The sequence below is a fragment of the Arvicola amphibius genome, chromosome 12 (genome assembly GCF_903992535.2).
Source record: "Arvicola amphibius chromosome 12, mArvAmp1.2, whole genome shotgun sequence".
Taxonomy (NCBI): domain Eukaryota; kingdom Metazoa; phylum Chordata; class Mammalia; order Rodentia; family Cricetidae; genus Arvicola; species Arvicola amphibius.
The window spans coordinates 90,667,091-90,681,443 of NC_052058.2; the positions used below are offsets into that span (position 1 = coordinate 90,667,091).

General features: G+C 39.1%; 1 protein-coding gene across 1 annotated transcript in view; it reads right to left on the reverse strand.

Moving 5' to 3' along the window:
• Thsd7b (thrombospondin type 1 domain containing 7B) overlaps window positions 1-14,113 on the reverse strand; it is a 705,347-nt gene extending 691,234 nt beyond the window's left edge. The window contains exon 1 of the mRNA XM_038349733.1: window positions 13,975-14,113. Coding sequence (XP_038205661.1) covers window positions 13,975-14,113 — 139 coding nt within the window. The remainder of the gene's footprint in view (window positions 1-13,974) is intronic.
• Window positions 14,114-14,353: the final 240 nt, after the last annotated feature.

Here is a 14,353-nt window from a genome sequence, read left to right on the forward strand (position 1 = left end):
AAGGGAAACTGTAGTTGGGATGTATTGTATAAGAAAAAAATAACCTGTTTTCAATAAAAAAAAATTCAAGAAAAGGAAAAAAATAAAAAATAAAATGAAGTACTGGCAAAAGTTATAATATGATGAATCTCAAAATCGCTATGGGAAGTGAAAGTAGCTAGTCATTAAACACTGTATTATATGATTCTATTCATAAGAAATACCTACCTATAAAGGGAAAGTCTAGAGACAGGATACACATTAGTGAGTTCAAGGGTTAGGGGTGGGAACAGAGATAAGCTGTAAATAGCCAGGTAGAATGTCACTTGGTTGGTGAAATGATCAAAATCAAAACAATGGCAATAATTGGAAACTTAATAAACACACATTTAAATGGGTCAATTTTATATTTTAAATTATATTTCATTGAAGATGTTCAGAGAAGTCAGTCTTTCAAAGTAATAGTCATAAGAGTAAATACTTAATTTATACTTTTATATATAAATATAATACTTAATTTATACTTTTGAATAAATGTATAAATTTATACAGAAAGGCGGCTACCATTTGGCCTAAAACATTTGTTCATCTGGTTTCATCAGCCACCCAAAATGGTAACCAATTAAAATGAAATTCAGGAAGTGCAAAGAATGTATTTTTTTCATGATATTTCTTTAAAATAAGAAACAAAAACATCATAAGCGGTTGTAAGTTCCAAGTTTCAAAAGATGTAAACATAAGACCTTTTCACAATGAAAATTCAAGCAGAGATCCATGATCTCCTAAGAATTAAAAAAAAAATTCAAGAAGGGAAATTTCAGTTCATTTGGCTCCATCACTGACTGGGCTCATTTCGGCTCCATCACTATCTGTTTTCATATTCCGCTTCTTGAACTGTAAAACCAGTTGGGGCCTGTTCTGGTCTGTGTTCTGTGACTATGATACATCACCCTGACAAAAAGAAACACAGGAGATGAAGGCACTTGCTTGCTTACTTACTTGTTTGGATGTTTGTTTTGTGGAGAAGTTGAGAGTTGAACTCAAGATGCTAGCTAGTCACCTGACATCCAAAGTCAAAATCACAGAGAAACAAGCACCATGATGGTGACTGCCTGTCCTGTGTTTTATCCATTTGTCTCCTGTCTTACGTGGTTTAGGACCTTCAGCACAGAGAATGGTGCTGCCATTGCCAGTGTCCTAGGTCTTCCTATCTAGTAACAAAGAAAACAACCCCTCACAGACATATCCACAGGCCAGCTTAACCTCTCTAGTGCCTCCGCTGAGGTGATCTTCTCAGGTGGCCCCATGCTGCTGCGAGCTGACAAAGCAAAAGGAGCCATCCCCGGATCCTTGTCCTACCTGGAAAGTCCTAAAGCTCTTCTGAGGAAGGACTCAAGTTGGAAAACTAGAGATGGTGCTCATAAATACAATGATTTTAAACTGTGTGCCAAATATACAGATGCCACTTATGCTTTGGGTCTTCCTCACTTAAAGACTGAAGATGGAGGAAGTCCGTCCTGAGGGGCCATCCCATCCCAAGCCCAGGTCCCCCCGCAACAGGCCACATAAAATCAGCCCTAAGAAAGTCAGTGGCCAGACTCATCCTGGTTATTGTCTTCTGTAGACTCCCCAAGTCCTACCCCTCTTGTTTCGAAGCCAATCAAATGGAGCTCTATTAAGAGAAGTGCCGGGAGGACCTATGAGAGTTCCAGTTTTTGAAGCAGTTCAAGCACATGAATAATACCACTAGAAACATGCAAAAAGATGGGTCATTTTGAAAATCTTATTATGGAATACAAGCTAGAAAGCACAGAGAACCAACATCTGCCTTTGTAGAGAAACCACACTCATTATTACATGCAGCCTATTTATCAAAACTACATTATATTCTGCACAGCAGAGTTAGAAGACCCAGATGGTCTCCTGAGGTAACCCTCATTAGAAAGGGATAAAGTAGCATTATTTAAGCACTCAGTATGACATTAGTATGCAATACTAAGTTCAATCACAGGAAAGCCAGTTCCTTATGGAGTGCCAGCTACTTTCCCAGAGTTTTCATCCCTGTTGGCTTGCTAATGAGTAGAGGCCAGAAGTTGAAGCCTCACATCGCATAGAGCAGCAAACTTTCAGCGTGACTTCCAGACCCAGGTTCTGATCCCTCTTCTACCTTAGTGTGAGTATCACCTGCTCTATAATTCACAGAAGTCAACATTTGGAAATGAAATATAATTCTGTACCTATGCAGCTAAGTAATTAAACCTCAAAACTATATCTTTTAAAAAATTTCAATTCGAAATCCCTTCTAACAAACACAGAAAATACTTAGCAAAAGAAATCCATGAGCAGCTGCATTCAATTAAAAAGTTATTAACCTTGAGGAAAAATCCACAACCAAAAATAATCCATGTTGTTCTCACTATTTATAGTATTACTTTTATATCAACATGCATTCATGAATAAAGTCCACTTTTATATAGCTCTAGTTTTCAAAAACAATTTTCATTGTATTATTTTTGAGGGGAGCTGATCAGTGTATGGAGACAATAATATCACAGTTTAGTTTCTACAATAAATCTAAGGGGGAAAGGAAACAGCAAAATGAACTGTTTAATTCATAGTCATATTTTGCTAGGAAAATATGTTTTTAACAACACATAGCTTTGAAATAAAGCAGCAACTAGAGTAGTATTAAATGTTCACATTTATTTCTCTTAGTCTCAGGTATGATCAACAGCACTAATGTGCACTGTTTAGGTGTCATCTGTAGCTAAAATGCTTTAGGAACTCTACTGAGATGTTCAAATAACATCATGGATGGTATTAATTGAGACGACGTCACCTACAGATAAACTTTTGACTACCATCTAGACTGGTGATCTTTATAACACTCACATTCAGAACCAGGGAGAGTACAAAAGACAATCTTTCGTGTGCATGTGTGTGTTTGTGTATGTGTGTGTGTGGATGGGAGGGTGTGTGTTCACTTGTATGTGGGCTGAGGGCACATGTGTATGGCCAAGCTCATGCATGAGAGGTACACATGCACATGTGTGAGCTTCATGCATCTCAATTGCCCTTCATCTTATTATTTGAAGCAAAGTGTCTCAGTTGAACCCAGGGCATAACCTAGAGCTAGTATAGCTAGCCAGTTTGCTTCAGGATGACCTTTTTCTCCCTTTGAATGCTGGAATCTTAGGTAGGCTACCATGCACACTCAGCATTTATGGGCTTGGGGATCTGATCTCCAGTCAAGACTTGCTAAGTTTTACTAAAAGGTAAACTTTCAATAAACTTGTTTCAAGCATTCAGACTGCTGTATATACAGCCTTTAATCAGACCACAGGCTTACTTTGATGTCTGACTTGTTTTGAATTTTGCCTCCTGCTCATTTCATTTAAGAATCTCTATTTCTAAATTACAATTCAAACTAAAATATCAAAGCCTTCCACAGAGAAGGACGATATTGCCAGATGTCATGCAGGAATTACTCCATTGATAAGCTGACTACCAGGAAGGCACTTTTTCTTTATTAGTTACCAATCCAATAACTCAATACAGCATATACCCAGACATTCAAGACAATAAACACTGTAACTGGATTTTTAAAAAGTAATGTTTGAATGTGAACAATTGTATGAATATATGTCTCTCTGTATGTGTATGCACACACGTGTGCACACACATGCACACAGGGGGAGACCAAAAGTCAACCTATGGTGTTATTCCTCAGGAGCCATTATCCTTATATTTTAAGATAAGGTCTCTCACTGGCCTGAAATTCACCAATTACACTTGGCTGACAGGACAACAAGCTCCAGGGACACGCCTGTCTCTTCGTCCTCAGTGATAAGACGACACATGCCTCCATAGCTGGGTTCTCAAGTGGGTTCGGTGACTAATCTAATCTATCTCCCCAGTCTCAGCTTAGTTCCAGGTATTGTTGCTTGGTTGGCTTTACATTTTAACTTGGGCAAGGATTGTTGGCCAGTCGATTCAACTACTAGCATATTTTTATAGTAAAAGCTCAAAGTGAATAACTGAATCAGTTACCATAAGATTAACCCAGTTTAACTGCTTTACATTCCACACTATCAGCCTGAGGAGAGGAGATCCATGGTGGATGGGAAAACTTGTCATTAGCAGGGGCAAAGGGAAGAGCTTGATGTGTGCATGTTTCCAAGTCCTTTTCGGGCTCCACTGAAATGACAGGAAAGTATAGAATGTACGTCACAGTGGGGAACAATGGGACCTGGACAGTGGAGAACGGACACAGGGCCCTAAGCCTCTTGCCACAGAGAAGATGGAGACTGAGACTCCACGGAAGAGAATGTTGACAACCAAATGCACATTTATGTGTGCAGACCCGGCGAAGGCTTGGGGACTAGAGGCACTGCGGAAGAAGTGTGCTTGTGTCTCCAAATGAACACTAATTAAAAGTCCATAAATGGAATGAATTGACCTCTTGCCTCTTTCCTCTGTCCTTTATCTAATCTCTGCAGGAAAATGACAATATTCAACTCCTCAAGAGAACATTCCTGAGCTAAGCAAACAAAATAGAAGACATCCCACAGAGAAGAAGGAGGAGGAGTAAAGCTGAGGTCCTTCTGCCCTTTCCTAGGAGTGCAGTGTAAGGAGGGTTTGTTTCAGGAGACAACAAGTAGCCCTTAGACAAAGTCTGATCACTGTGATCAGCTGGGAGCATCCTTAATGGGCTGTGATGGGGAAGCTCTGTCAACCAATCACATCTAGTTAAGGCGTGGCTACCTGGTGCCCAGGAAGAAAAACTAGGAGGACCCAGGTGTGTTTTCTCTCTCTCTCTCTCTCTCTCTCTCTCTCTCTCTCTCTCTCTCTCTCTCTCTCTCTCTCTCTCTCTCTCTTTCCTCTCTCTCTTTCTCTCTGCACAGCTCCCGCTGGACAGATAGGAATTCGGACCTCCCACTCTTGTAGCATGAGTTTCCCCTTATAACCACTAAAATATAATTGTTATTCTTGAGCTGGCCTGGTTATTCTTCATACCGACCTAATTCGGAACAGGGCTAGGCATTTTGTCTAGGAGTACAAGCTGGTATCCCATCTCACTAACTAATGGGAACTGAAGTGGTAGTAAAGATGGTTTAAAAGCCTGCCCAAGGAGCTAGAAAGATATCTCAGGCACTAAAGTGCCCAAGGATCTGAGTTTGAGGCCCAGAACCCATGCAGGGAAACAACAAATAGACCAATAAACAAAAAAGTCATGTGTGACTGAGATTACATATCTCAGTGCTGAGGAGTTGGAGACAGGACGATAGCCAGAGCCCACTGACCAGCCAGCCTTAGCCTGTGCGGCAAGTTTCAGGCCAGTGAAGAGACCACGTCTTAATAAAAACAGTGGGCAAGGCCTGAGGAAGGTCAGCTGAGTTATCTTCTGGACTCCAACTGTTTGCAAATCCACATGAACACTCACACAAACACACACACTCACACCCTGGGGATATTTTGACATTTTTTTTAATCAAGAAATAGAGCACAAGCATCTTAGAGATACGTCTCACTGGTGGAACATAGTAGCGGTGAGAAAACTTGACTCCAGGCTCAGCTGGAACAAACTCTATATCTCTTCACATTTCTCCAAGGAGGTTTGCCTAGAGGACTGCAGCCATGGGGTTATAATCCTCCATTTCTGGAAGATTCTGTGTGAAGAAATGAAACAGAGATACTAAAGTCTCCCCAGCTCTCCCAACCACAGCTAACTGAGCCTTCCCAGGCTATTTGGTAAGCAATCCTCCAAGATAACCCAGGTCCCTGACACCTGTCCAGAACACTAGCCAAACAGAACCTCAGTGTGGGAACAAAATTAATGCTATTGTTGTAAGCGACTATCTTTGGGTGATTTATATAACAACAGAGAATTGGGCCATGATTATAATGTGTGTCACTTATATGGAACCCCTGGTGTGGCTTGGATAAACGAGGAAAATAAATTTCTTAAGACAAAATAAAAACATATGTGGCTGAGTAAACAGATCAGCCAAGCTGGACGTCAGTGGGGACCACAAGCTGTGTGATCTTCATACAAGAGATAAATGAGAACCTCTGGTTTCCAAGGCAGTTTATTTGGGAACATCTCTATTGCTGTCCCTTAGATGTCACTTTCAATGACACAGTCCCAGGGTGAAGGTCTTTAATTGTGACTGGGTTTGGATTTGTAAAGAACTCATTGTCAGTGACAATGCCAGCTCATCAGTTTAGAAATCCTGGCCATGAACTTCAATAACTGATCAAAACAGGGAACAATTAATTGTCTAAAGACTTCTTTAATGACAATGTGAAAGACTGAATAAATAGTCAATCAGCAAAGAGAGTTAGGCCTGCATACCTCATAAGCCACAAATAATGAATGAATGAATGAATGAATGATGTAAAAATGGGGGCTTGGAGAAGAGATAAGTGGTCTATGGAACACAGGCAATCAAAGTAGGATAAGAATCCTCTCAACAGAAAGGTGTTGTGCTTATGAAACTCAGGCAGTTTAAAGCTTTTAGAAAAAGTACAATATATTATAAACTTAAATAACAATATATGGAATGTTAAAACACTGAAAAGAAGCAGGCCAAGAGACACAGCTTGTAATCTCAGGTACTCAGGAGGGTGAGGCAGGAAGATGGCACTTCAGGCCTTGCCTGGGTTTAAAGCCACCCTAGGCAACTAAGCGAGACCGTGTCTCCAAATTGAAAAGAAACTGAAAAGAGAGCTGGGGTTGCAGCTTCATTCAGTATGCTTGCCTAGTGTTGGCAAGACCCTAGGTTCAATCGCCAGTAATACATACATCTGTGAAAGGTAAAAACGAATCTTAGAATCGTAGAACATGAATGTAGCAAGGCACTCGCGCGCACACACACAAGCAAGCACACACACACGGACAAACACACGCACACACACACACACATACACACGCACACACACACGCACACACACACACACACACACACACATCTGGTTGATGCAGAAGAGAACATGATGGGAAACAGGCTCATCTCTAAGCCCATCATCATGCAGTTTTAAAAAGTCACAGATAAAGATGCTGGAAAGAGTAAACAGATAGATAGGACTGCACCAATAGATCTCAGTGGCATCAACGTCTACAGTCTCAGCATTGGGAGCAATAAGACACAGCAGCTTCAATACTGGACATTTTGAGGGAAAATGCTTATTAATCTTGACCTGTACACTCACGATTCCCTAGTGGACTTCTTATGCTGTCAGAAAATACAGACTAAAACTGACTTGGGAATGGAGGGTTTAACTAGCTTATTCCCCCCATAAAAATCTACCAGGAAGGCAACTTGCTCATATATACATATGTGTGTACATGTATTATGTATCTATGTATGTATGAATGTGTGTGTATGTATGTATGTATATATATGCATATCTAAGCTCATTATATGTGTATATATATACACATCTCTAAGACACACACACATATGGTCCATATATATATATATATATATATATATATATATCCACTAAGGACCGCCCACCCAGAGATGGCATTGCCTACAGTTGGCTGAGCCCTCTCACATCAATCATTAATTACAAACTGCTCCACAGATGTATAGGCCAATCTGATGGAGGTATTTTCTCATCTGAGATCCTCTCTTCCCAGATGACCCTGGTTTGTACCCACTTGATAAGCCTATCGATCACACAAGGTATCGTTCCAGCATATGACCAGAACAGAGACCCTTTCTGATATGAAAGTATTTGAAAAATGACTGCCAACATACCCCTCTGAGCGATACTAGAGGATAACTTTAGACCTAGAAAGAAATAAAGCAAGCAGGGAACCAGAAGAGTGAGGCAGGGATTCAAGAAGCAGGGATGAAGATGCACTCACAGTTCAGACCTTTGCTGTACTTCAAGTGAATCAGGGGTGGAGGCTGTCGAAAGACATACAAAGTAGAGAGAATGCCAATGAGTCTTTAGATTTGAGCCTCGGTGCTGGGCACCATTGAGTAGTGAGCGGAGCACTAGGAGGAAGGCAGTGGTAGGCCACAGGAAAACGAGGCAAAAGAAAAGCACAACGGAAGCAGCTTTTCATTTATCCATAAAGGGCTAAACAATAAAGAATGGCATGCACTGTAGTGCTTGGTTAAACAAGAGAATCTGCGAAGAAAATAACCATTGGATGAACTGACCTAATAAAAATGCTCAGAAGGATTGAGGTAAGAAAGAAATGAGGAGGAAGATGGGAGGGGCATCCTCCACTGGCCTTGGAGCAGATCCATGGCGGGAATCAGGTGCATATAAACCAAAAGCTAACGATAAAGAGTGTGCTACTTGGAAACAGGGAGGTGGTTAGGCGACGTAGTGAGCACCTGTAAGTCTCTGCTCAGTCGGCTGAGGCAAATTGCTAGAACTTTGAGATCTGTCTTAGCTACGTAGCCAGACTCTGTTTTAAAAGACAGAGACAGTGGCAGGAGAGAGAAAGGGATGAGGAAGAATGAAAGGGAGGGACAGAGACAGAGACAGAAATGTAGAGGTAAATATTAGATTTTTTTTCTGAAAAGAATTGACACAGACAAGCTACAACAATGGACTCCATTTGGGCAACAAGGTACTTAAAGTCCCTCCCTCATGCTGAGAACCCCAGCTGCACCTAAAGGCCACGTATATCTATCTATTCTGTCTCTTTTCAAATAAGAGTTAAACACCTTTGCAGAACATGATCAGAAATCACACTGAAAGGAAAATATGCACACATACAGATTCACACCAATACACACACACACACACACACACACACACACACACGAGTGTCCCTCATTTCACTTAAGGCGGAATATGACTTATCCCACATTTAGTTATGTATATCCTAGTTACCTGGGCTACAAAAGAACAGTAAAATCTCCTCTTGCCATGAAGTCTACACTGTAGGTCTATTTAGAAAGAAAAAGCAGACTAATTTGTTTTCTTACATAATACGGATTTTTTTTCTTACCACTTGGGAGCATTATAAAATTAGTGCTTGAGGTCCTTAAGGACAAGTAATTATAACTTTTAGCAGTAAAATTCATGCTATATATGCCAGGGCTTTCTGATATTTCAGGAGTAACACCACCAAGGATCTATTAAATACATGTCCCTTAGATGATCTAATGTCCACAGAAGTAATTAAAATGATTTGAATTTAATCTAATTCCCAGAGGAAATATTTTATGGATTTCTAACAGATATTAAAACAAAATCTCTCTTCTAAGAGCATTTTGTTTTTTCTAAGACTCTTGAAGTTTAGGATGTATGTGTGCAATATATATAATGCAATTTTCCTTATAATATTTTATGCGGGTAATATTGTTTAGGCTATGGCTAACTGTGAACATAGATAGGATAGTTTGTTCTTTTGCAATATCATTGACATAATGTAATTTTATTCCAAGCAAATAATTCTGTTTTATTTACTTTGCTCATAGAACGGAGATCATTACTCTCACATTTATCATGTAAGTGTTGAAATTAAAACTTTCTGAAAGCCTAATATGAGGACAAATTTAAACCTCAAATCAGTAAGATCACTTCTTAATAAAATGCATGTAACTGTCAAACAGTCCTTATTTCATATGATTTAAGAAGTACATTACATAAAAACTTAAAAACCCAGAAACATAGATCCAGCAAGCATGATACTATTAGACAACAATGATGGAAATGGGGGCTGGAGAAGATGCCTCATGGCTAATAGTGCAAAAGACCCCAGCTTGGTTCCCAAAACTCTTGTCAAGTGACACACAACTACCTGTGACTTCAGAACCAGGCTACAACCACACAAACACATACAAATTATTTGTTTGTTTAAAAAAAACTGGAAAAGAGACAAGGACAGAAACAGGAACAGTAGCTAACATTGAGTAGCTTGTTTTCAATATATATATTTCAATATTTCATCTTATTATGTCCTCTTTTAAAGATCAATAATTGAGGCTCAGAGAATGGAAATGACTTGGGATTTGGGGGTGCCTCCCTGTGGACAGAAAGCCATGCTAGTGTAATTTACACTGCTAACAGGGCTCATTACATGTTGACGAAAACTAACAATTTTTTTAAACATGGTCATGAAGAAATAACCACAGAGCTTGTTTTTTTTCTTTCAAATTTTATTATCAGGAACCAAATTTGTTTTGCTATCTTTTTATAAGCTCCCTTGTAAAATGTGGTTTTGGCTAGTGAAAACGCTCTGGAACAAGGTATCTGTGAAGGCTCCAGCTCTCCATGAGTGTGCTAAATCTCACTGAATTTTACACCTTTAAATCTGCTAAAATGGTAAAGTTTATGTTACGTGCATTTTAGCACCGTGATTTTTTAATGTCATTTGGCTCCCGAAGGATGTAATCAAAATGTTATTCTCTACATATTCAGGATCACAAATTCTGAGTGCAGATCTGCATCTCTATAGCTACGCTTTATTCCTACCTCTTTGCTGCTGCATATCCAACGTCACTCTCCTGTGCTCAGATTGTGCAGATCCAACTTTGTGACTGATACCTGCGTATGAATTTCATTCAAGGTCAAAACGTAAGTGTGGCCCATGTTCTCCCTCTCTGCTTCCTCTACAGCACGGGAGAAATGACTTAATTTCCCTTTTTAAATTTTTATTTATTTACATATATTGTGTGTATAGATCTAATGTCCTCACGGTTGAGGGCAGGTGCTGGGAAGTGTTGGAAGATTAGTGACTCCACAACCAGCAACTTCCCAGGCTCCCTTGGTACAGCAATCCTTAACAACATAGCATGACCCTCTCTGTCATCAAACCAGTGTGTTTCCAAGGCATAGACTTACCTAGAAATGACTCTGATTTATATGAAGTTAACTGACATTTAGCCTTTTAATCTGATTAGGGAGAAACTGTGAGATTAGCAAAGAGTTTAAGTGGATAGCATACAGTCTAAACGAGAAAGATGATTTCCAGGTTTCTGGTGTAAAATGTTTATCTGCCATCTTCAGAAAATTTGTTCAAATTCTAGATTACATCAGACCTGTATCCATCTGTGTTCATAGATATGATAACATGTAATCAATTTCAACAACAAAAGTTTTTCATATGAAATATAATAAGCTCGTGTGTGTGTATGTGTGTGTGTGTGTGTGTGTGCAACAGACACAAAGTGTTAAAGAAAACTTTAAAGGTTATGACCCCAAATTGTTCCACAAGATGTGATGACTTCTGAAGGCAACTTATTGCTTAACTTTAAAATAATATTTTATTTACATCAGCATTATGTATAATAGCAAACAAGAGAAACCATTGAGATGCCAAGCAATTAAATAAGAATACTAAAGAATTCTCCACAACCTTTAAAAGATAAGGCTGGTATGTGCAAACTAATATGTAATATTCTTCAAGACATCATGGTATGATGAAGTCTAGCTTAAAAAAATGTAAAGATTCAGTTGTATGAAACCAAATATATTTACTCAAGGACATTTTTTGAAAACTTAGAAAAGAGGTGGGTGTGGGTTACATGGTCTAGAGATTTGCTTTTGATTTTTTGCTGTTGAGATTCTTCTGCTTTTGAAGTTGATGGTCATCTAATAACACTTTAGTAATAGAACAGTGGTTGAAGAACCATTTCACAGGGGTCACCTATGACCATCAGAAAACACAGATATTTATATGACAGTTCATAACAGTAGCAAGCTTATAGTTATGAATTAGCAATGAAAGTAATGTTATGATTGGGGGTCATCACCATGTGATGTACGGTATCAAACATTGAAGCATAGGAAGCTTGAGAACCACCAGTGTAGGAAGAGAGGAGCAGCAATCCCTGCGGAAGCTGGAAACATCCACTTCCATGTCTACTTCCAACAATGCATTGTATCTGCTGGAGAGATTTCCCTCCCCAGAAACTCAACTGCTTACTTTTAGAAAACACATACATAAATTTCCTTCTAAATAAGCTCATTTTCTGAAAACATCTCATTAATGCTCCGGATTTGCTACTTTCCATTTTAATTGCATTTCTCAGAGAGCATCAGACGGTGAGGTAGCCAGATAAAGTTTGGATTGATGAAATGTTTGTCTTGTGTGGACTGGGGAGATGGCTCTTTTTGTTAAGTATGGGCCAAGGTCAGGAGCTTGAGTCCCCAGAAGCCAGAAAGACCAGGCATAGTGACACACATTGACAATCCCAACACTGGGGGCGGGGGGGCAGAGACAGGAAGATTCCTAGAACATGCTGGTAGTCACCCTACCTCATTGGTGAGTTCTAGGCCAATAAAATTTTAAACTGATCTCTGGTTTCCCCACACATACCAACCCCTACAAAACGTTTGACTTTTGTGATTAAGCAATATATCCCCCTTTACAGAAATGTAATATTGACTTAAAAACTATTTCTAAAGCTTAGCAATACTACTTACTGTGCATGGGGGAAAAACACAAATCACTAATGTAGTATTGGATCCTACAATTAAATTAATTTATAGAGGTTTTAATGCAATTAAGTTTTCTCCAGACTGTATCTCTAATGGTACTGGGATATTTTACTTAATATACTTTAAAACATAACTCACTTTCATTTTTGCAAAGTCATTTAAATATTATGAATATCACTTTTATACATATTTCCATGGTGACAATATGTTCGCAGTCTATTTAATTTACAGACGATGGGACCAAAATGAGAACTCTCCGAGGACCATAGATCTTTTCCACCACCACATTTCCCTACCAGGATATTAAGTGTATAAGTTATCTATACTTTCAAGAATGGACTCTTGAAACAGTAATAAATATCATAAACGATCTGATTGTGAAACTTAAAGAAAATTAAAATCCATAACAAAGAAAGCATAAGAGATAGACACAAAGAGCCATATGAGAGTAACAACACTATGTTTGGGGGTTTATAATTTAAGCTAATAAATTATTACAGGTGGAAATAAAAATGACCAAATCTTTTACATGGGCAAATTAAGGATACAGTTAGAGAGTGTAAGTTATACATAAACTTTAAAACCTAAAATCAATTATTCCATAGAAATACATAAGGAACTGTACACAAGATAGCAAAGGGTTTCTAAATACAACAAGGAGACTCTGTAGTTACCACCCATAAATAAAGGTGTTCAGATAATTATTTTTAAGATTTTTAAAAATTTTTGTGTATATGTGTGCATGTGGGTGCCTCTGGAGGTCAGAGAAATAGTAGATCCCCCGGAGCTGGAACTGGAGCTGGAGCAGGTTGTGAGCCATATGAAATGGGAGAGGGGACTGAACCTGGGTCCTTTGCAAGAGCAGCAAGAACTCTTAATCCTTGCATCATCTCTCCAGCTCAAGTTAGGTAATTCTTCATGCTCTCAAGCCCACATGTAAATAATCTCTACTAGAGGATATTTAACAATAAAGAGCTAAGTAGTTTGAACCCTGAAAGAAAGGCATACAGAAAACGGGTCCAAAGCCGTTCAGCTGAGGAGATCAGCTCCACTCAGATGTCATATTTCATTTCTCAGTAGAAAAAATAGTTGGCAAAAAAAGAAGTAGATGTAATAGTGAAAAGGATGAGTGTAGTTGAGAACAACACAAAAATTCTAAAGGATAACAAGTATCACTGATTTGGGTGGCAATTAAGCGGAAATGAATATCTAATATAAGGGAACGGGGAGATGGTTTAGCTGGTAACAAACAATGCTTGCTACCTTTGCTGAGGACGGAAGTTTGGTTACCGGTACCCATGTGACCAACTCACAATCCCCAGTAACTTAGGATCCAGGGAAATCTAATAACCTCTTTCTTATGGCCTCTGCAGGCGTGTACACACACACGCACCCACATACACATACATACGCACACCAAAAAATTAACAAATAAATATTAAAACCTTTAATAAACTTAATGTAAGTTGTATATTAAAGAGTCTATTTTCCCTGTGAGTATTTCCCAGTACCCCATGAATATGAAGAGTTAATATTCTAAATGACTGTGGGACAAATGAACAGCCAGGACAATCTTACCTGTTTTCCAGATGAACTGATTATCCTTCCTGCCTTCCAAAGGAGCTGCTTGGGACAGCAGGAGAGAAACCACTATAAAGAGCTTCCTCATGCTCCTCAGAACCCAGTGAGTGACAGCCAGATCACTCCTTGGAAACATTCTTCAGATTTTTCAGCGTCTTCACTTGCCTAATCCTGAAAGCAAGAGAAAGAGAGGTGAGTGCTACCGCTTGGCAATCGGGGTACGCTATGACTGTAAGTGACTGCCATGTGACCATATAACAGACGCCCCCATTACATAGTGTTTTATTCTTAAAAGTGATCATGTTTGGAAGATGTCTCATATATCTGCTCCCTTCTGTTCAGTTGAATTCCTCGAGGGGCTCACAACTGAGGAGAG